The 21,728-nt window shown below is 41.8% G+C and overlaps 1 protein-coding gene across 1 annotated transcript in view; it reads left to right on the forward strand.

Annotated features, from left to right (window-relative positions):
- The window catches only part of ADAMTS15 (ADAM metallopeptidase with thrombospondin type 1 motif 15), a 232,752-nt gene that overhangs the window by 185,132 nt on the left and 25,892 nt on the right, over positions 1-21,728 (forward strand). The window contains exon 5 of the mRNA XM_085647224.1: positions 10,903-11,080. Coding sequence (XP_085503350.1) covers positions 10,903-11,080 — 178 coding nt within the window. The remainder of the gene's footprint in view (positions 1-10,902; positions 11,081-21,728) is intronic.

Consider the following 21,728-nt stretch of genomic DNA (forward strand, 5'->3'; position numbering starts at 1 on the left):
TTGTATGGTTTTTTAAATGCTAAGTTATGTATTTATTAATTTTTTTTTCCAGGTTTTTCACCGTGCGCGCACCTCGCGATTTAAAAAAAAAAAAAAAAAGTTTTTTTCTCCCTTGGGGGTCCTCTTGTGACCCCCTGACCAAGGCTAGGGGGCCAGGAACTGTCCACTCTGCCCCCTTTTCACGTTCTCCACCTTTTTTTTCACCCCCTCAGACTGCGAGAGACAAAATGGCGGCCGACACTTCCTGGTTTCGACCAATTCGAATGTTTACTGACATCTAACAACCAATCAGAATTGCGCTCGCGCACGGCAGGGTGCGCGCACGGTGCGCGCGTATAGATATTGATATGCTTTTAAATGCTATTTTCTCAGGAAATACTGAACACATTTACACCAGACCTGCAAAAGGCACTTCCTTGACCTTATGGCTACCTCTCTGCCAAATTTCACGTAGTTCTGTTCAGCCGTTCGGGCTGTAGCTGCGACTAAAGGTCCTATGGAAAAATGCATGGGGAAAACGCGTTTTGGGACCCCCCCTTTTTCTCGGCCCCCGCTTGACGAATCACCCCGAGATTTTCAGGGTAGGAGCTGAACGGAGCGCCCCATTTGTTTTGAAAATTTTGCGAGGATTTGTCAACCGGCGCCAAAGTTATTCAAAATAGAATTTTGAGATTTCCTATGGAAACTAGGTTGTAACTATAACTATCTACTGGCGACCGCCAGTAGATAATATATATACATATGATATACATAAATATATAAATATATATATATTTCCATATACATACATAGATACATACATACATACACATATACCTCTTTTCAGTATGTTATTGTATTTTAGCTAGGTTTGCACTCCCAAATTACGTTATATACAGACATCGGTAACGTACTACATTGGTAAGATCAGTCTTCCTCTAGCCTCAGTGATCATTGGACAGGCTCTAAATTCTGTAGGTTGACCAGAATGTTCCCAAAGAAGACCAAGAAAATTCACGAACTATCAAAGAGATGTTGTTTTATGAATGTGAATTGAAATCATAATAAGTAAAATATTTAAATTAAATATTGTTGCGAAGTGGTAGAATACAGGGTAATTAGAAACGAAGTTACTGGATGGCAGATTCTTTTCATTCTTCCATGAAGTAAACTTCCATTTTGGTAAGAAAATAGCAGTGTTTTGTCCTAGCCTCATTTTAAGGCACATTCGCGAATGAAACGTTGATAGCGAAGATAAAATAGTTGCTTGACCACTCTCTACATAACTTAATTTTGATATACAGTGTTGCAGTTTTGAGAATATTAGCAACACAGGCTTAGCATTTTCTAAAAATAATGGAATTTACAGGCTCACGTGATAATCAAGTTTTTATCACAGAGTTGTAGCAGCGGTCTCACAAGAGATGGTTTGTGTCTCCGGGTAGGTGGTATTTTATCTGAGATTTCTTGTGCACAAAGACAACCCTAAACTTTCAGTCCCCTGATTGGACTCCTATAGACCTTAGCAGAGAGGGATCCGTGTCTCTTTGCTAAGTTCCACATTTCAGGCTCCGGAACAATGTTTTCTTCATTACAGAGACCAGAAGAAGTTGTCTTAATCTTTATATTTATGTATTCATTTAGAAGTTTTGAAGCGGACTACATCTAGTCATTCAGTTACTTCAGCGCACTGGCACTGGTCTAAATCTTCTCCTCGCCCAGCAATAAGGGCACCTTAAAGTTGCTCCAGTTAACTACAACTGTCAGAAGCACCGCCCGCTCCCTCGCTTCAAGCCCTCCCTGACATTTGGGACCTTAATTGTGGTCCTACTACATGGAAACTCTGAACAGAGGAGAGAAGCCTCAATTCTATAGTGGCATGCAGGAATCTCGAAGGAAAGCAGTCAAGTAATGGGAACTACAAAGACCTTTGTTACGGGTTTCAAGAGGATGTGAGAACGATGGGTAAGGAAACAAATTAAGGGGTGTGATCAGCACATCAGATATATTCCAATAACTGTCGTCATCCTTTACAATTATGCACAGTCTGAGTAGTGGGAACTTTAGTCTAATGAGGTTTTCCTGGCCTAGAAGGTCATGAGTATTCTTAACCTTTCACATCTTTTCCTGGCACTTGATACGGCCCTGTTCAGCTTTCCATCATCGGCCCAGACACAGGCATATCTGTTAATTAGCTTTCAGTGCATATAACATGGTCAAAATAGGCGTGCATGCCATTTACAATGGCTTTTCTCTAATAATATTTTGGGACGATTAAAAACTAAGTACTTAACACTAGACTTGGGGACGTTTGCGGAATGAGTTGTAAGGATCACTAGAGGGGGTACTAGGGCATTGGCTAAATAGAACTATCGAAGGTGGTAGGATTTCTTTGTCTCCAGTAGCCCATGCTACCCATGGGGAGGGGGAGGAAGAAAAATAGGGGTAGGATGTGCCCATAGAACATGCAATATCATTTGCCTTGGGGGTAGAGTTGTAGCTTTGGAGGTGATTTGCTTTAACCTCTCTCTGGTGCACAATCAGTAAGACAGAACGACCTTACAGCTGTCTTTGCTGGCAGTAATAGGATATAAATGAGGGTAGACTCATAGTTAAACCCAGTTAATTAATGTGCTTACATTCATTAACTTGAGAGGATACAGAGCTCCCTGTGTGCTTGACCTGCTCTTTATTTATGACCGCATTGCTGGATCTGGCGCTCCTTCGTGAGGACAGACGAGCCGATGTCCTAAGCCAAACAACAACATGTTGAGAGTTTGAATCAACAATTTGACCGCATGTAAACCTGCTGCGCGGTTATCCTTTATTTATTTACTTTTTGGCTTCATACAGAGTACAATTATTTTCTTTTTTTAATAGTTTTGGCTTGACTTGAGTCCTCTTTCTGCTAAGGACTTTGAGGTCTTAACGGTGTTGTTAGAGTCTTCATGCTATGTCATTAGCAAGAAAAAAGTCTAGAAAAGGAAACAAAGTTAACCCGTTAGCCACTCCTATGGAGTGCCTGGCCTTTCGCCGGCAGTCTATTGTTCTGGTCACCATTTTGCATCATTGTCCAACGTGTTCTCCGTTGCTTATACTGGCAGCTGTGAGGTTCATTTAATCACCACTATTTATTGCTGTGCACGTAAAAGTGATGTGATTGGCTGAGTTATGATTTGCAGTAAAAAGTTGCTCTTCATATACTAAAGTAGAAAATGATCTCTGCACTGACACGTTTCCTTGGAGCCAAGTATTAATGAACATAAACTCAACTTCTCTGTCAGTTTGCAAGGACCCTCGCTAATCCTAAAAAAAAACATTAATTCAGTGAAAAGTGAATGGCTGGTTGAGGTATGTGAACTTTTATTAATACAGCAGAGATATTTTCAGACTCCGCAAATGTTGCATATGTGACATTTTGCATCATTTTTTAGAAGACTGGTTCAGGCACAAAATGCCTCAAAGAATATATTTTCTCTTCAAAGCAGCCCACCTTGCAATTATCTCATTTGACGATTGCATGCAAGATTTGCCTTTGAGTACAATTTTACTACGAGATACCACAAAGTGAATTTTGTCGCACACTTATAGAGCCCAAACTCAAATAAGGTTTTTAGCAAACTCATGAGTAGACATTCAGAAGGAAACATTAGCAATTTTCTGATCTCCAATCTTCAGATAAGAAATATAGCCGCGTTACTCATCGTAAGACTCATCTAGTAGAACATTTTAGAGCTTGAGAGAGTGTGGTGCTATTCTGCCGCGTGTGGACTAACGGTTACATTTTTTGTAGGTCATTGTACAATGGAAAAATTGAAAATTATGACTCATTGTAATAAGTATGATTTGTCAAAATGTAAAGGAAAACTGAAATAAAACTAATTAAATCATTCTGCCAAAGATTACAACAAAATGCATGTGACACAGAGCCAAGAAACTGGCAACCTAATTACAATATTATTTCAGGACCTTTGTGACAAGTTCCTAAAGTCTCTTTGAAAGGCCACACAAATGGATATTAGGCCCTTTAAAATTCTCCTTCAGTCTCTCAATGTTTTGAACTTCTGCTCAGTGTTGAGCATATACGTTGAACAAATATGTGTGGTTTTAGAAATGTATTTCAATATACTCATACATATGAAACAGGATGATAAACACATCTTGGCATAAAATATTTTAAAGTTTCAATGAACGACTTTCTCCATCTTATTTGTCGTCCAGGAAAGTGTACAATTAAAGTACTGCCTGCAAAATGTTGGCACCAACGTTTTTTGCAAATATCTTGCAGCGGAAATGTTTCTAGCAAAAGTTTTTTACTAACATCTAATCAATATTGAGCAACATTTTCACATCACTTTATTTTTATAAATTTGAAGAAACCATGAAGTTTACAAAGCCTGCAAAGTTTAAGAAAACATAGAGTCATTTTTTGAACGTTATTTATTTTAACAACCTAATCGAACTGCTCACCCTTTACCAGTCCCTCATTCACTATATCCTGTTGTCCCCTTAAAGGGTCATTTTTTCAACTATCATTTTACAAATGAATCTTTATTGCCTGGCTTCTCCATGAGTCTGGTCTGGAAGCTGGTACATTATCCCCATTAGGGTTAATAAGCTTTCCGGGTTAGTGAAGGCTCCCTCCAGCAGACGGCGGACCAGTTTTTTAACCTGGTATGCTGACTAGTTCTTGTCTGGCACAAGGTGATCTGTCCTTCATGGATGCAAGTGAGTTGTTAAGAAGGACAAGTTAACTGTATCAGGAATCATGATGATAATTTATTTATGTTTTTAGAACGTTGTCTGTTTCATTGTATTTATGTATTTGCACAATGCTCCATCCACCTGTTGATATCTCAGCACGTTAAACTGCCAATGTCAAATTGAAACTTCTCCCAAACTTTATTGTACCTGGTGACATTAGCATAACATTGACACACAGCAAATAGGATGACAGAGCTGAAATATAGATATAAATTGTGAGCATGTTAAGAAGGTATGAATTCCTCTTATGATCAGTGGCGGCTCCGGCGCTAAGACGAGGAGCGTCGTCCCACTGCTTTTTAACAGTGTAAATAAAGGAAAAATAAAATGATAATAACTCAACGTGATTATCATTTTATGTGTTGCTGCTGCAGCAGCTTTGTGGGCGGTGTGGGGCGGGGCTGCTCTGGTGACAGAGGAATAGGGGGAGGAGTGGTGGGCACTCTGAAAGTGCACATGAATGTTTGGCCGGCCATCTTGGGCCAGCCAAACATTCATGTGAACTTTGCATGTTCTCCACCCAGGCTGCATTACAGCCTGGGTAGAGAACATACCCAGGCTCCCATTCCCTGGCTGAGCACCGAACCATGGTGTTCAGACCAATCACAACACTGTATTGCAGCATTGTGATTAGCTCAGGGAAGCCTGGGTGCTTCCTGATTCTGGCTGGAGGGAAGGGACGACAAGGAGGGACAGCAAGGAGAGACGCGGCAATCAGGTAAGTTGATTGTTTTATTTTTACGCACCCCTCCCGCCACCCCTGATCTGGCCGCTGCCACTGCTTACGACTCCAGCTAAACTAGTGGCTTGAGGTATACCTTCTCAGGGAGAAGAAGGGTGGGACTTAGGAGATCATTATGTGTTAATCTCACAATTTTTTACCAACAAAGCTATATCAACAACCCCAATATTTAACTTTAAGAAGTGGTGATCACTAAATAAAAATAGATAAAAAACATTCCAATACGGGTTTCTTGGTAAAGGTGTAAACAGTAATAGTCTTCTTTGATATGGAATTGGAGATTATCATATAGATCTGTTAGTTGTGGGATGGGAGCAGACAGATGACAATGTCAATTGCACATGAAGATGGCTCTCTGGTCCCCCAAAATCAACCATCCCATCAACTGTATCTGACCCTGCAGCACCGGCTTGTGTGACTCTCCCAGAGGATTCACCAACATATTTGCAAATACTGGAAGACACACTGGATCATCTATTAACAATTCTGTAACATCTGGAAACCACTCTTGGGATGGTCAGAAGGAACCACTAACAACAACTCCACCTGATCTCTCCTCACCTTCACCACTAATCTCTGGATCAAGGCAAATTGCAATCCCCCCTCCCCTCCCACCCAATGCTGTAGAAACACATCCACTGCCTCTGTCTCCAGATCTGGACTCCAGCTGTAAAACCTGCAAATATGAGTATTCTACCTTCTTGCAAACTAGTCCACCTTCATCAGACCCCATCTGTCATCTAAAGCCTTGAACACCTCCTTATTCAACATCCAATCAATGGAATCTTTCAACCTCCTGGAATTCCAATCTGCCACTGTGTTGTTCAGACCCGTAATATACTGAGCCTGCAACATGATATTCTGGCCTAGACAAAAATGCCAAATTTCCTTCACTGACTGCCAGACTCCTCCAAACGCAGTCCTCCTAACTTGTTCACGTACCTTACAGCAGACACATTGTCCATCTTTAGCAACACACAACACTTTCCCTTGTCGCTGACAAAACTCCTCACTGCAAACAAGCCTGCCAGCAACTCCATGTAATTAATGTGCATTCATCTCTCGTCTAACATCCATTCCCTTCTGTTGTAAGCAAACCACATCTCGCTCTCCAACCCAGAAGACTGGCATCCAACTCTATCACTAAATCTGGAACTTCGCCAAAAATTTCCCTTCAATTCCTGACCTCTAAATATTCTGAAACACATTTGTAACTCCTTTTTTGTCTCCAGATCCAAACAAACCGTCTGGGAATACCTCACCCTCTGCAAAGATACCTTGTCTTCAACCTCTGCAATGCTCAACAGTAAAGGGGCTGGACAAATTGTGTGAATTGATGCTGACAATAAACCCAACATCCTTGCTGTCTTCCGCAATGATACCCATTCGCATAATAGCATCCTCTTTATCTTTCTGCGATGTTTTTCCACTTTTTCCACTTGCAACCTCAACACACATTCCAATGTCTGAATCTGGAAACCCAATAATATAGTTCCAAACACTACTTATTCCTTTTCACCACAAATCCAAGGTCCTCCAATATTCTAACAGCTAGATCTATCTGCTCCTGCACCAATTCCCTGCTCTTGTCCATAATCTTGATATCATCCAGATAGACTATCAAACGCATTCCCCTGGACTTTAACAAAGCCATAATTGGTCTCATCACCTTTATGATGCACCATGGGGCTGATGTGAGACCAAACGGGTGACTCTTGAACCACCACATTTTCCCTTGCCATAGAACCTTCAGATAATCCCTCTGCGCCTGACAAACCGGGACTGTCAAGTAAGCATCTTTCAAATCCAGATGCATCAACCAATCTCCTTCCCTCAACAGGCCACTCAACAAATGAATCCCTTCCATCTGGAAGTGATTGTTCTGCACCCAATCATTCAACTCCCTTAAATTTATAACTGGTCTCATCCCTTTGTCCTTCTTCTCTACTAAAACCTAGTTGCTCACAAAACCTCCTGAAACGCTGCGCTCTACCTCTATAGCTCCCTTCCTGAATAGCTCCTCCACTTCCATACTCACCAACTTTGTTTGTTCTTTTGTTAGCTGTAAAGCCCTTGGTCACCTTACTTGCTCCGGGTACCCCTACAAACTTTATACGGTGACCCTGTACTGTCTCCAAAACGCAAGGATCTGCTGTTTTCTTATTCCATATCCTCAAATAGTGGGGGAGTCAGTCACCCAGCTTTATTTGGGTGCACAAAGGGTCTTTTTCCGAACATACCTTGTTGTCCTCTTGCCCTTCTGTCTCCCTAGATCCTCCTCTTTCCTTCTGTCTCTGTGGGAAGAGTCCTGGAGAATTATATCAAAATATTCTATATCCTTGCGACAACAATGCTCGCCAAATTCTGAATCCTCTGTCGGGAAATAGACCCTGCATTCTCCCTGCCCCCCAAAAACCTTCCTCATATCCTTCTGAAACTTTTGAATGTAGTTAAAAGTTCCAACATACTTTGCCATCTTTTTCACAAACTCTTCTGCAAAGAGTAGACCATTAACCTCTTGCCCTGACTCCTTAGTCGCAAGTTCTGCCAATTTAGGGTCTATCTTTACTAAGATACTTTTCCTGCATTCCACACATAAGGCTGCTTTGGAATTTCCCAACAAACATACAGCATTTTGCACCCAATGGCACAGCTCTTGCACATCCACAGATGTTTCGTGTAAAAAAGCTGTCTCACACATGTCAAAGTTTTGTTAAGGGCCCAAAAACATCAAGTAACCTGTCTCAACGGCCCTTTAAGCCTTTATCTAGACTTCTTCTATGGTCACGTCCTGACTCGTTCAGGAAAGTCAAACATTTTTAGTCCAAATCAGGAGTATATGCCACCTTCTTTGATAATAATGGCCTGGGACACTCTGAGCATAATCTATTCCTCACCTCCTTAGGCATCACACGCCTAATCCAGTACTTTTCCACATGATCTGCTGGAACCAGTAGGGGGACAAAGGGTGCTGAATTGTTGTGGATCAAACATATACTCCCCAAGCGAGTCTTTCACATTGTGACCTTTTTCATCATTAACCACATCTTTTGTATACTTTTTCCTTTCCACATCATCATCTTTATCATCCATATCTTATAAACTAGTTATCACCACATTACCGCTTCCCAATGACTCGTCACATGCAAATGCCCTGTGACTCCTTTTAACAGCATTATAGCCTTCCCTATTGCCTGCTTCTTTTTTCCTGTGGACCATAATGCCCTTCCCAAATCGTGTCCTTTTCCATTTGTCTCCATACATTTCCTCTTTTGAGACACGTTACGACCTTCCTTAGAATCACTTGCTCTTCCAGCAACCTCTTCAACTGACCAAAATTGCTCTTCCTCATTTCCCTTCATTTTTTCTCTAATTTCTCCAAACAGTCATCCAGTTTTTTTACCTAAACGGCTTGCCAAAGAAGAAAAAGCCTTATTCACACACTCCTTTGCCTTGTCCTCCAAACTATGTTCAACAGGTAAACCACCTTTCATCATTTTTATCTGTTTTAATATTGAGAAACTGTCTCATCAAAACTTACTCTGAAAACATCTCAAATACCATAAAAAACATCAAAATTATAATGCATGACCTAAAGAACCCCAAATACCAGCATACACCTCCTGTCCCTCACTCTGTAATGTGATGAAGCTCACAGGAAATAACTAATTAATTTGTTCTCCCATAATATGGCCACCGTGTTTTAAAAGCTGAGCTTCACACTTTGCCCAAATCAAAATGGCCACCGACATTTGGAAAACGCCTATGGCACCCTCGTTGTGAATTCCTGAACTCCTCTGTTGTCATTACTCAACTCGAGGTGAGGCGTCCTGAACAAAAGACGCGTCCCCATACGACACGCACCCATAACCTCGCGGGCATCTTTTCCTCAATCTAATCTGCTTGAAAAAGCAAGTGCAACGACCCACACGGGCGCTTTTGAAAACAAAACTCCTGAACAAGCTAAACTGATTATTACCCGCTACCGTCTTGGGCAAGCTGAGCCGCACGTTAAAACTTTGGAAAAACACACAACGAAGGGAATAATAACATCACAGATCAAAAGCCTAAAACTGCTCCTATTCATCACCGCGCAGAAGTACTCCGTCCTACCCATAATTAAACTGGCAGTTCACCTATCTAAAATGACTGGCACATAAAAACGGTCCGCCCCGTATGAAACCCCAGGCACCTGATTAAACTCAAGCTAAAGATAAAAATGTAAATGTTAAGTAATAAATAGACATCTAAATACATTTTGTAGATGCTAATTAAACATCCAAGCTGTAACGTATCTTAACTACTGAAATGTAACTTTAATTCCACTCATAACATCATTTAAATCACACACTACTTGAAATATAAAGCTCCTGAATTTATATTAAGCCGTAGCAGCATCAAAGAAGGAAGATGGCTGCTTGGTTCAGTAATATATAGGGGATTGGAATGATGCTAAGGTTCGTATTCTAAGTTTAATGTATCAAGTTGGTGCTGTTTGAGTGGCAATAATAGAGGTGTTCATATTATTGGCCTCCGTGCCTTGCCATAAAATCTGCTGTGTTCTCACTCTTACATGTATATATCAGAACCTCTATAGTGCAAACCTAGATGGGAAACAGTGTTATGATGTATGGAGTTAGGAAGAGGTAATGCTTTCAGCTTTCAGAAGCTAGGGAATACTTGAAGTAACCGAGTGATGACTGCAAAATGTTCCTCCATGAAATATCTGCTCAGCTCCTTTCTAAAACAGAGTACAGAAGGCGTGAAAATGGTCTGGGTTAGAATATATTTCTCCAGATTCTGTGTAAGTAGATTGGAAAGGCTTGCACAGTACTTTTCGCTTTGGATGTGTGTGTTGTATTGGGCCCCTCAGAAGTTGATTTTTTGCCATTTTGTGTGATGTGAAAGTTGCTGTTGCCCTGATGGTGCAGCAGGTTTTGAAGATAATGCAGATGTGTACACCAGTCTAGTTCTGGAAGTAGAAGGGTGATATGGTTGTACTTCTTAAGTCCTCTTGTGCGCCAGATCCATCCCAAGCTCCATTCTACCCAGTAGATTTACCTCTAAATGATAAGCATTAGTAAATTGTCTGAAACGTTCTCACTCCTGTAATCACACGAGGAACTTGCACAGTGTAAACCTCGTTGGGAAGCAATGCTATAATATGTATAAATTGGGCAAAGGAATGATGCAATGCTGTGACATTCTACTGTTCACTATTGTAGTGCCAAGCATTAAATCTGGCACACTTCAATGTAGACTTCCAATACCGATGGCTCATCATTAGATGCACAGTTGGGGAAGCATGTGTTGGTTTTATTGTGCTTCTTCGCAGCATCACTTTATGATGTTGGGGACGAGTCAACATCGGTAGACGTGCTATGTTTCATTGTGTGCTTGTTTTGTTTCTTCTTCAGATGGATGGTAACTGGGGGAGGTGGAGCCCTTATGGGCAGTGCTCCCGAACATGCGGTGGGGGAGTCCAGCTGGCCAAGCGAGAATGTAACAACCCTCCACCCTCCAATGGAGGCAACTTCTGCGAGGGGCTTCGCGTAAAGTACCGCTCATGTGGACTGGAACCCTGCCCTGACACAGGTGAGGAATGCTGCAGAAAGACATGACTCATGCAGACCTCTCAACCTTTTTGATACTCCATGGAGGGTGGGACTGAGTTGTATTTGAGGCAATTCCGTTGAAGTCAATGGAGATTAAAAATGTTTTGGAAGGTGAGGAGAGTTTTCAAAGCAGGTCATCCAGTTTATGGATATGGGAGGCATTTTCTTTGTTTGGAGGGTCAAATGAGGAGACAGACTCCTTTAAATGAGCTTGAGTTCAAAGGTATGCCCAGGGCCTACGCAGGCCAGTGGAGGAGGTACTTGGTAGTAGCCTACCAGGTAGTTAAAGCAAAGCACCTTGAAGCTTGATGTTTATGGCATTGTAGTGCTATACAAAGAAAAACCTAAATAAACAAGATATGATAGCATGCACTAAAACTGAGATGCTTTACTATGCACCAAATAGAAAAGAGAAGTGGTTTAGTGAAAGTGACATGATAGGGTGTGTTAGGACCAAATGGAGTTCAGGGTAGGAAGGAGGCCAGTGATAAGAGGAGTAGGTATGCAGAAAAACATGAAATGGGGAATACCCTGTGAAAGGCCACCATCACCACCAGGGGGCCATATTTTATGAATGTACAAAGCTTAAGGCGATACAGAGTATCTTACAGCCTCAATTGACTCAGGCATCAGGTTATACATTTATGTTATTTTTGTGCCACTTTAAATACGGAGTAGGGTTTAGGGATAGAAGGGAAATGGAGGGGTCATATGGTCCTAGCTGATGCGTCCAACCTTTAAGGTAATTCAGACAGAGGTGGAAACATGTTGATGACAGACAGAGCCGTAGATGGCCCACATTAAGTCTTAACCTTGTGTTAAATAACAGTAAAGACTTTTCCTAGACTTACTGTACACATTTTTAACAATTAACTGACCCCTAGAGGATAAGACATACCAACAACACTGCTTTCATGGGGATTAGGAGACTCACACATAATAAACCCTCTAAATAAGAGCTAGTGGAGAGCCTGTCTTCCAACAGTTGTTACTGGAGAGAAGTCACCCCAAGAATGTACCATGCCATGGTGCATGGGTAGCAGATCAGCCTCCTTTTTACAATAAATCCCTGTGAAGACCGAGATATCCAATGAACAGTTATAAGGATCTCAAAAGTTAGGACATTGCATTTACTCTCCCAGAGCTACAGTATCCGGCTTAAATATCAAGATCGATAGATCGAATGTACTGTCGGTCCTATCGTTCCTCTCACTCTGCGCAGGTGTGCTTAAGTAAAGAATGGCCAAATACTGCCTTATCTTGAAATCTAATTTGGTGAGTATTCATCAGGGGTAAAATTAAATCTAGTGGTATTTGCATGACTGTTAACTGTAACTAATTTACTGCTAGCTATCCCTCTGTAGAGAAAATATTGTCCTAAGTGATAGAATTTACTGCCTAAAATAGGGTCAATTCTGACCTGAGTTTAGGTAACCCCATTACCACAGCCCAGAATGTTAATCATTGAAAGTTCATAGTCACTAAGATTCATGAGTGATTTGCTTTTTTGAGCCCTGTTTGCTGCCTCCAAATGAAAATAAATTTCTTTGGTCAGATGTAGCTTTATTGCCAAAGGGGAACGTCAATGCTAGGTGTTAAATGCTAGCCATGTCAGTATTTATGTTTAGTAACTAATTGTGTTGCTATTTATACTCTGCCTGTGGAATATTTACTGCCTAATACCGAATACACCAGGCAGCATTTCTTTGATAGCAATTCCATACCACTCACAGTAAGGAAAAATGTTGGTACCACTGACTGTAGGCCTGACAGAGCATTACTGACAGTAGTATTTCCTACCTAATCAGGATCCATTTGTTCACCACAAATAATCGCCCATACTGTACAAAAAGATGAGATGTCATGTTACACAATCAAGGTAAGAGTTACCAGGATACAGACATAAATAAGTGATGCTGCTCATTAAAGTCAATACATTCTTCCCATTACACCGAGGAAAACAGTAAACCAACTTCATCCAAGATTACTTGGGAATTCTCTCCCTCAACGAAAATTTGGAGAAGTTTACACAAATTTGTGTAGTTGTCAGCACGATTATCACATACAGTGGCTGAAAGGCTGTAGATTCAGAATATACTTTGAATTACTCCATTTTGTGCCCACAAAGTGGACGTTTCCCAAAAGGTGAGGGGAGCTTACTCACCTTACTAAAAATCGTAGCAAAACTGTGCATTTTGTGACAACATTTACCTGAAAGTTGCTTAAATAGCCATAGTTAATAAAGTCAGTTAAACAATCTGGGTATGCTTTTTCATTTGACAAATCATTTTTCAAAATTTACATAGCATTATTCATCACTTCCACTTTCTCCTTTTCCTTTTGATAATATATTAGAGAAGACAGAGAGCAAAAAATGAAAGTTTACTCAATTTTCAATAGCATGCCATAGACAGCAGAGTGAGACATATAGTAAAGTCACATAAAGCAGTGCTCTTGCTTAGATTATAGAGATGTAACAGGTTCATGCAGCCTGTGTCCCCACAAAAAAAGGCACAAACTGTGCATGAGTGATGAGTTGTGTACCTCCCTGAGTACCTTGGATAAATGTAATCTGGATTAAAGTTGCACCTCTCGTTATAGTACTACTGACATATATTAGCTAGATCTAGCTTTCTTCTCTATGTTGCTCTCTTTTGTAATCAATGATAAACAACGTTTACCCCAAAACTTTTTTCCCGATTGGAATCACAACGCGGTCGTAACAATGACCACGTTGTGATTCCGCATACAATTACTCCGCAAGTCGGAAGAACGACTTGCGGAGGGGGGTGGGGAGGTGTTGGATTTAAAATCCAACACCTTCCCTAGTGTCCGCACAGACTGGAGTTGGAATAGTAAATTATACTATTCCAACATCCAGCGCCCCCCCTCCGCAATTCGTTGTTCCGACTTACGGAGTAATGGTATGCGGAATCACAACGCGGTCGTTGTAACGATCGCGTTGTGATTCCAAGCGGGGAAAAAGGCGGCGGAATAACGTCGTAAATTGGTAATCAATCCCCCTGTCAGGTACTGGGTGTTAATTAAAATTATGTTACTCAGGCATGTCCCTCTCAAAGAGAGAGCTACAAATGTTTCTACTATTAGCATCCTCAATCTTCAATTCATACAGCTATATCACCCAGCAAGCTGCAAACAGTATGTGCAAAACAGATATTTTTCTGTGAGCTTTAGTATGTGGTTCAGTGCTAAGGCAGTAATTTAAAATCTGGCAGGCAATCTGTCACCCCTCCAGGTCAGTTGGTGCTACAGACTCTGCTCCCCAGCTGGAGTATTGCTTGCCCAATGTATTGAACTCAACCTGCCTAACAGGGGTCATGGTACTTTTGCTGGATCAGCCACTTCCAGTTTCATTGAAGGCAGAAATACTTTGCCAGGTGGGAGTCACGTTTGCTGCACCCATTCAACAAACGTATTTGTTTTCTAAGAATAAACTCTATAAGTAGGAGCGTGTTCTAGAAAAACTAAAAATGTAGTTTTCTCTACACGTGGGCGTAATTCAGTTTGATTCTGCAGAATCATGTGGAATTACCTTAAAATTCCACCAGATTCTGTGACGGGGTGGAGTGGGCATTTAGTGCTATTTTCTTAGCGCAACATGGATCCTCACATCCAAAAATGGATGTGAGGATGCATTTTGCGCATCCAAATACCACCCAGTGCCTTTGCATACTATTCAGTGACTTTTAATCACTGCAGAGTATATAAAGTTGGCAAATAGCATGCAGTGGTTTCTAAACTTTAGAAACCACTGCATATTACTCTGCGCCTGCCCCTTACATAGTTTGCAGTGATTAAAAGTTTTAATCACTGCAAAGTATACAGAGGCACCGAGTGGTATGCAGTGGATTCTAACTTTAAAAACATTACATAATTTTTAATGTCGCCAGCGGAGCGGCAGAATTTTAATTTATCAGCAATTCTGTATTACAAGAGCAACTCAGAATTACCAAAATGCCTCCGATTTTGCCAGCAGAATTGAAAATTCTGCATCCCCCGCCCCCTCCCCTCCCCCGCCTAGTTTACTCCCAGAGTATGGAGATAATTTCTGCTGTTTCCAGTTCAGGCCATCAGGAGTTCCCTGCCGGTCCTCAACAGGAGAAATGTACTCTGAATAGACAACCTTAAGTAGGGAGGTCGTTCTAATATACTATTAAGATGCAGACACGCAAGTAAGGAACTACGTTTATTCTCCTGTCAGCAGGACAAAGAAACCTCCTCTGCTTCACACAGACCCACAAGCCAACTGCCACCCACTCACCACAGTTCCAGAACCCATCCCCTTATTCATTCCGTGCATTCTTCCAGAGTGTGTCGTAACAAGACACTGGAAGAGTGCAACCAAATACATCTTCCCCTTTTATAATAAATATACACAAATAGTTCTCAATACAATAAATACAAAGCACAAGGGAAAATCCCCCTATAAAATAAATTAACGGAAACAGTATTAAATATAAATTCACATCATGAGAAATTAAGGCTTAATATATATTAGAGCTTTCAGATTCTTATTAATTCGCCAATTTTCATATTGTTCTTGCACAACATGGAATCTGGTAGGTAAACTGGTAGCCCTGGAAGACAAGGGTCGTCCTTTTTCCACTCGTTCGTCATGTTCATTACCTTTTTCCGGCACATATTCTCCGGACTGATTCTCGCGGTGCCAATGAGACACCGCAATTTTACCCCATCTACGATCCTCCAATTTTACAGCACTTTTGTTTATTTTCAGTACTTTCTTGGGTTAAGAGAACCTTGATTCCCCCTTGGGTAGAATTCTCAAACACGTCACCCTCACAAGATCACCTACAGTCACCCTCAGTTCCTTGGCCCCCTGCTTGAGGCATGTCTGAACATATTTATTCTGTGCCTCAACGCTTGTCTTAACCACATCCTTTATTTTATTTTCAGGGATCCCGAACTCACCCATCCACCTCCTGAACATTTTAAAAGTAGAAAAATGTCCCCTCAACAAAACAAACAGTGAACATTTTAAAAGTAGACAAATGTCCCCTCAACAAAACAAACAGTGACACTTCAGTGTCTACATTAGCTGTGACGCGCACTGCACACAACCGTTTTATAAGTTCTAGCTTGCAGTTAAACCCATTGGCCTTAGACAATTGTACATTCTCTTTGATGACTCTTTTAAATCTATCGACAAGACTATTGCTCCTAGGGTGATAAAGAAAGGTTTTGGTGTGTTTAATACCCATAACCCCCCCCAAAACTCCTCAAATTGTGCTGATGTAAATTGACATCCGTTGTTGGAAAGCACTTTGTCTGGAACCCCGTCCATGGCAAATAAGCACTTAAGGAATTTTATAACACATCAAAGTTAGGAACTTTCACAAATGTGACTTTTGGTCAATGACTATAGTAATCCATAGGAACAATGCCATATTCAGGAACTCCACTGGACAACACCATTGAGCCTATAATGTCAATTGCCAGTTTTGCCCATGCTTTACTGGGAACTTCAACTGCCTCCACTGGGCTAGGAACAGTCACCTGTGACTTGTGTTTATTGCACAACACATGTAGTCCCTCCAACCGCTTATCTACGCCAGGCCACCAGAATTTCTCCCTAACTCTCCTTTTCATAGTCCGCATGCCTGTGTGGCTCTTTTGCGTTAACGTGAGCACTTTGTTCCTCATAGCTTCGGAAACTACAAGTAAAGTGGTATGATGTAATAATCCTTGACAATAGAAAGTTCTTTGTACTTTCTGACTGCACTATCCTCAGGACTCCCTCTCAACACACCCTTGCTTATGCCCTACATGACCTCCTTGACCTTATGGTCCTCCTCATACACATTCCACTAGTCTTGTTCCAATATGGCACTTTCTGAGTGGCTCTCTATACTGCAAGTAACCACAGTGTCACCATCCTTCTCTTCCTCATCACGCCCATTCTCATCACTACCAGGTAATCTGAACAGACACCGCTAACATATTCTTCTTCCTGAGCACATACTGAACCTTAAAATTGTGTTCCTGAAGTCTGTGTTGCTATTTGGCAATCCTGAGAGTTGCCCTGTCTCCCTTTTTGTGCTAAATAGTTGGACCCTAGGTTTGTGGTCTACTCATTCAGTGAACCTTGAGCCCCACAAATAAGGCTTGAAATGGACATCACCCCACCAACAGGCTAGTGCCTCCCGTTCAATAATGGAATAAGTTAGCTGAGCTGCCCTCAAGCTTCTGGAGACAAATGCTACAACCTCAATTTTGCCCCCTCTGTGTTGCATAAGTACAGCTATCAAACCTCTTTGACTGACATCAGTCATGATTATGGTGTGATCCGTGGTGGCGAAGGGCTTGAGGGGAATGGACTGAGAAACTTGATCACATTTTCAGCACACTCAGTATTTCAAATGAATCTAGTGTTCATTTTTTAGAAGACCTCTCATGTGATCGTTTTTTGCGGCATAATTAGGCACAAACCTAGCATTAAATGAAATGACTTCCATAAAATACCTTATTTGGTCCTGATCACCTGGAGTGCAAAAATCTACTATAGCTTTTACCAAGCTAGCCTCGGGTTCCACACCCTCTGAGGACAACTTGTAACCTAAATACTCCACTGTCAGCATATTCAACCTGCATTTGGCAAGGCTAAGGGTACTACCTTTACCATTTAAAATGGACAACACTTGATGTAGTCTCTCATTATGTTGTTTATGATCAGTACCATACACCAGAACATTGTCTTAAATGGCCATCACCCCGGACATCCCCTTGAACATGCTCACCATGATCCTCTGGAAAACCGTAGAAGCAAGTCCAAAGGGCATGTGTTTGAATTGGAATAGCCCTTCTGGAGTGATAAACGTTGTGTCATGCCTAGAATCTGGGTGCAAGATAGTCTGATTATATGCTGATATCATATACAACAAACTAAACCATTTTCCTCCTTTGAGTGTAGAAGTCATCTCCATGATATTGGGTAAGGGGTATTGATCCACCCATTTATGCTCATTAAGGTCACGTAAGTCAACACACATGCGCAGAGAACCATTAGCCTTCTTGGCCAGAACTACAGGAGCCACCAAGTCTGATGAATCAATCAGTTGTATTACATTGTTTGCACACAACTTGCCAAGCTCTTCTTTTAATTCAGCCCGCAAGGCCAAAGGCACTCTATGGACCTTATGCACCACTGCTTGAGCCCTTTCGTTCATTCTTATTCTGTGCTTGAAGCCTTTGAATAATCCTAGCTCATTCCTGAAAACTTCAGGATATGTCAATTTCCATGTTTTTCCTGAACCACTAAAACCTGGGTATAATCCCTCTTCAGTATAGCCTGATGGCAAATGTTGTGGTCCAGTCTGATACCCACATTCCCTTGGTTGTACTACCCTTACAGGCATACATCATCTCTTGCCACAAACACAAACCCTTGAGACTTATTATCCCTGAAGCATATGTCTCCAAGTTCACAAACAATGTTGATGATTTTCCCCGCCATAACCTACTGGGCAAAGAGAGGAACACCTTAAGTCAATCCCTTGATCCTGGAACAATTCTTAACATACTTTCTCACTCCTAAGGGTGAACTGAGAAACTGAATCTGCCAAAACTCTTACATCCACCCCCTTAATGTTCACTGAACACAATGGTCTCCTGGATCCTTGCGGAGCTACGCCACACACACCCTCCATGTGTAACTGTTTATTAGATTCAGTGATGGTGAAGACCTGAATTTCCCATTAGATGGTGAGTCTCCTTCTGTAGATTATTCCACTTTGTGCACTTCTCCAGACGATTCCCTGAGAGTTGACCTGAATACCCTCACAAAATGCCCTTTTTTAAAGATGTTTGGCACATGTCCTATCCATAGCTGTACACACCCTGGCATTACTAAGATAGGCAATACTGCCACACCTGTAACACTCCAAACCCCTGTATGAGGATTTTTTGTTACCCTTCTCGTTTCTGTTGACCTTTTCTTGATCAGTTTACGCTTTGTTTTTCTTATACTTGCTTTTAACTGCTAACACATATTGAGATAGTGCTTTAGAATCAGATACTGTTGTTGTGCATTCAATCCGTGTTGCTATCTCTAGGGCTTTTTGTAACGTTAAGTCTGGTTTGGACAGCAAGGCTTCCTGAAACTTTCTATTACTTGTTTTCTCAACCAGTTGGTCCCTTTTCTTATCTTCTTTAAACAACTTGTATTTACACGAGACTGCTAAAGTGCGCAATGCATCTACATTGCTGGACACAGATTCTCCTGGGATTTGTACCCTTCTGTAAAATTTGTGTCTCTCTAGTGTCACATTCTTACATGCTTTGAATTGTGTATCTAAAGATTTGATAGCTGTAGCATACTCATGTTTTGCCCTATTCCCTCACCATCAACTGTTAAGACCACCACCTTGGAAATATGCTTCAAATTATGGCTGCCCCCAGAACCAAGACAGTGTCTAATGATAGCAAACGTCTTCTTGTGTGTGAAAGATTCCCTCACAAGAGCATCTAAGTATGCCTCAAAACCTTCCTCCCATCTCTCCCAAACAATTTCAGGAAATGATGGATTGGGAACAAACACAGATGGTGTCGCAATTGCTTGCTGCTTGATGATGGCGAACAAGTGGACTATACTGTAAACTAAATATGTGTGGCTCAAGTGTTGGCTGATGATGCCAGCAAAAAATGAGGTGATGAGTTGTGCGCGAACACACAGCCTGCAGATTTGTAGTTGAGGTGAGGCTCATGTGTGATTACAATGGTAAACACTGCTCAATTAATGAATTGAAGAACTCTAAATAGCCATGGTCAGCATGTCACCGTGTGCAGGCTTAGAACAAAGGACAATTAGCAGAACTTAAGTGTCAAAGATGTGCATGCACGCACAAGATATACGTGCCCCTAGCAAGTATCCAATGAAGCTGTGTGCGTGTCACTTAAGAAGGACACACACAATGCCAAAGCGGTGTGCGTATAGCCGTTGATGTACTGAAATGGAGGGCAGCACTAGTACGTAGAAGCCCAAACTGAAATAGCCCCTTGGAGAATGTCGGAACAGCAATAGACCTCCAAAACAGACTGATTCAAAATGGTCGCCGGGCGTAGAAGGTTGACATCACAATGCTTTAGGAGGAGATCAAGCATGCAGCAGGCCAGACAGTCACGTGCTGGGGCTCACGCTGCTGAGGCTCAGTGAACTGCTGATAAATGTTTTAAAGTAAACAGTACTTTTGAGGAACCCCACGGGCAGCGCACCCCTCACGTCAGCGAAACAATTACAGGAGTGAACCCGTTAACCTAGGTGAGACCGGGTGAAGTTTGTACCAAAAAAAACAATGTCTCAACTGGAAAACATTCAAGAAAGGCAATTGAGGATGATTTTATATGTTATGTTATGTTATTAAAATTTCTAAAGCGCGGCTGTTAGCCTAAGGTGTCCTGGCACTGAGTGCTGCCCAAAGGTTCCCGCGGAGTGCGGTGTCTATACTGTGAAAAGCCAAGTTTTCTGATCCCGTCTGAAGGAGAGGAGCCAGGTTGCATTTCTGAGGTGAAACGGAAGGCTATTCCAGGCCTTAGAGGCGGAGGTAATGAAACTCCTGCCACCCAATGAGGCTCTTTTGACTAAAGGATTGATCACTTGTGTTGCTATGAGAGAGCGCAAGGTTCTGCTAGGGACGTACCATTGAAACCGTTGTTTCAAATAGTCAGGGCCATTACCATTACCATTTAGTGCCTTGAAAACTGTACAAAGGGTTTTGAACTGAGCTCGCTGTTTCACAGGGAGCCAATGGAGCTGTCTTAGTTCCCTCTTGACTGAGACAAACCTAGGTGTGCCCGTCAATAGCCTGGCTGCTGCGTTCTGCACTACTTGGAGTTTGTTCATGAGTCTCCTTTGGATGTTCAGATAAAAACCATTACAATAGTCCAAGCGTGCCATAATAAGTGTTGTAACTGCAGTCCTCAGGCTATCATCAGAAAGAAGAAACTTTATTTTCCTCAGAATTCCGAGGAGAAAAAAACATGAGGAGACAACCCCGTTGATCTGGTCTTCAAAAGTGAGTTTCTTGTCAACAATCACCCCCAAGTTCTTTACCTTTTCAGCTTGTTCTGGAAGCGTTCCCAGTTCACTAGGCCACCATTCCGGTGTCCAGATATTAATATTATTCCCGAAAATGATGACTTCAGTTTTCCTGGAATTCGGTCTTAGGCAGTTGGACACCATCCAACCCGAGATAGCTTTCATACAGTCGTGAGATTTCCTACCGGTTTCCAATTCCTGGCCATGCTGAAGAGACAGTACTATTTGCGTGTCATCCGCATAGGACATCAGTTGGAGCCCGAATGTTCTTATCAGCGGTCCCAGCGGTGACACGTATACATTGAAAAGTGTGGGACTCAGGGAGGACCCCATAGGTAACCCAAACGGCAAGGAGAAGGGCTTGGACCTAGCCTTGTCCAGATCCACTGATTGTAATTTGTCAGTAAGGAATGATTTAAGGAGGTTCCAGGCCATGCCTTGAACTCCATTTTCTGATAGCTGGTCCATCAAGACTTTATGGTGGACCGTATCGAAGGCCGCCGAGAGATCTAACATCAGAATCGCGGCGCCTCCTTGGTCCAAGGCCTCTCTAACC

The sequence above is a fragment of the Triturus cristatus genome, chromosome 3_2 (assembly GCF_964204655.1).
Source record: "Triturus cristatus chromosome 3_2, aTriCri1.1, whole genome shotgun sequence".
NCBI lineage: Eukaryota > Metazoa > Chordata > Amphibia > Caudata > Salamandridae > Triturus > Triturus cristatus.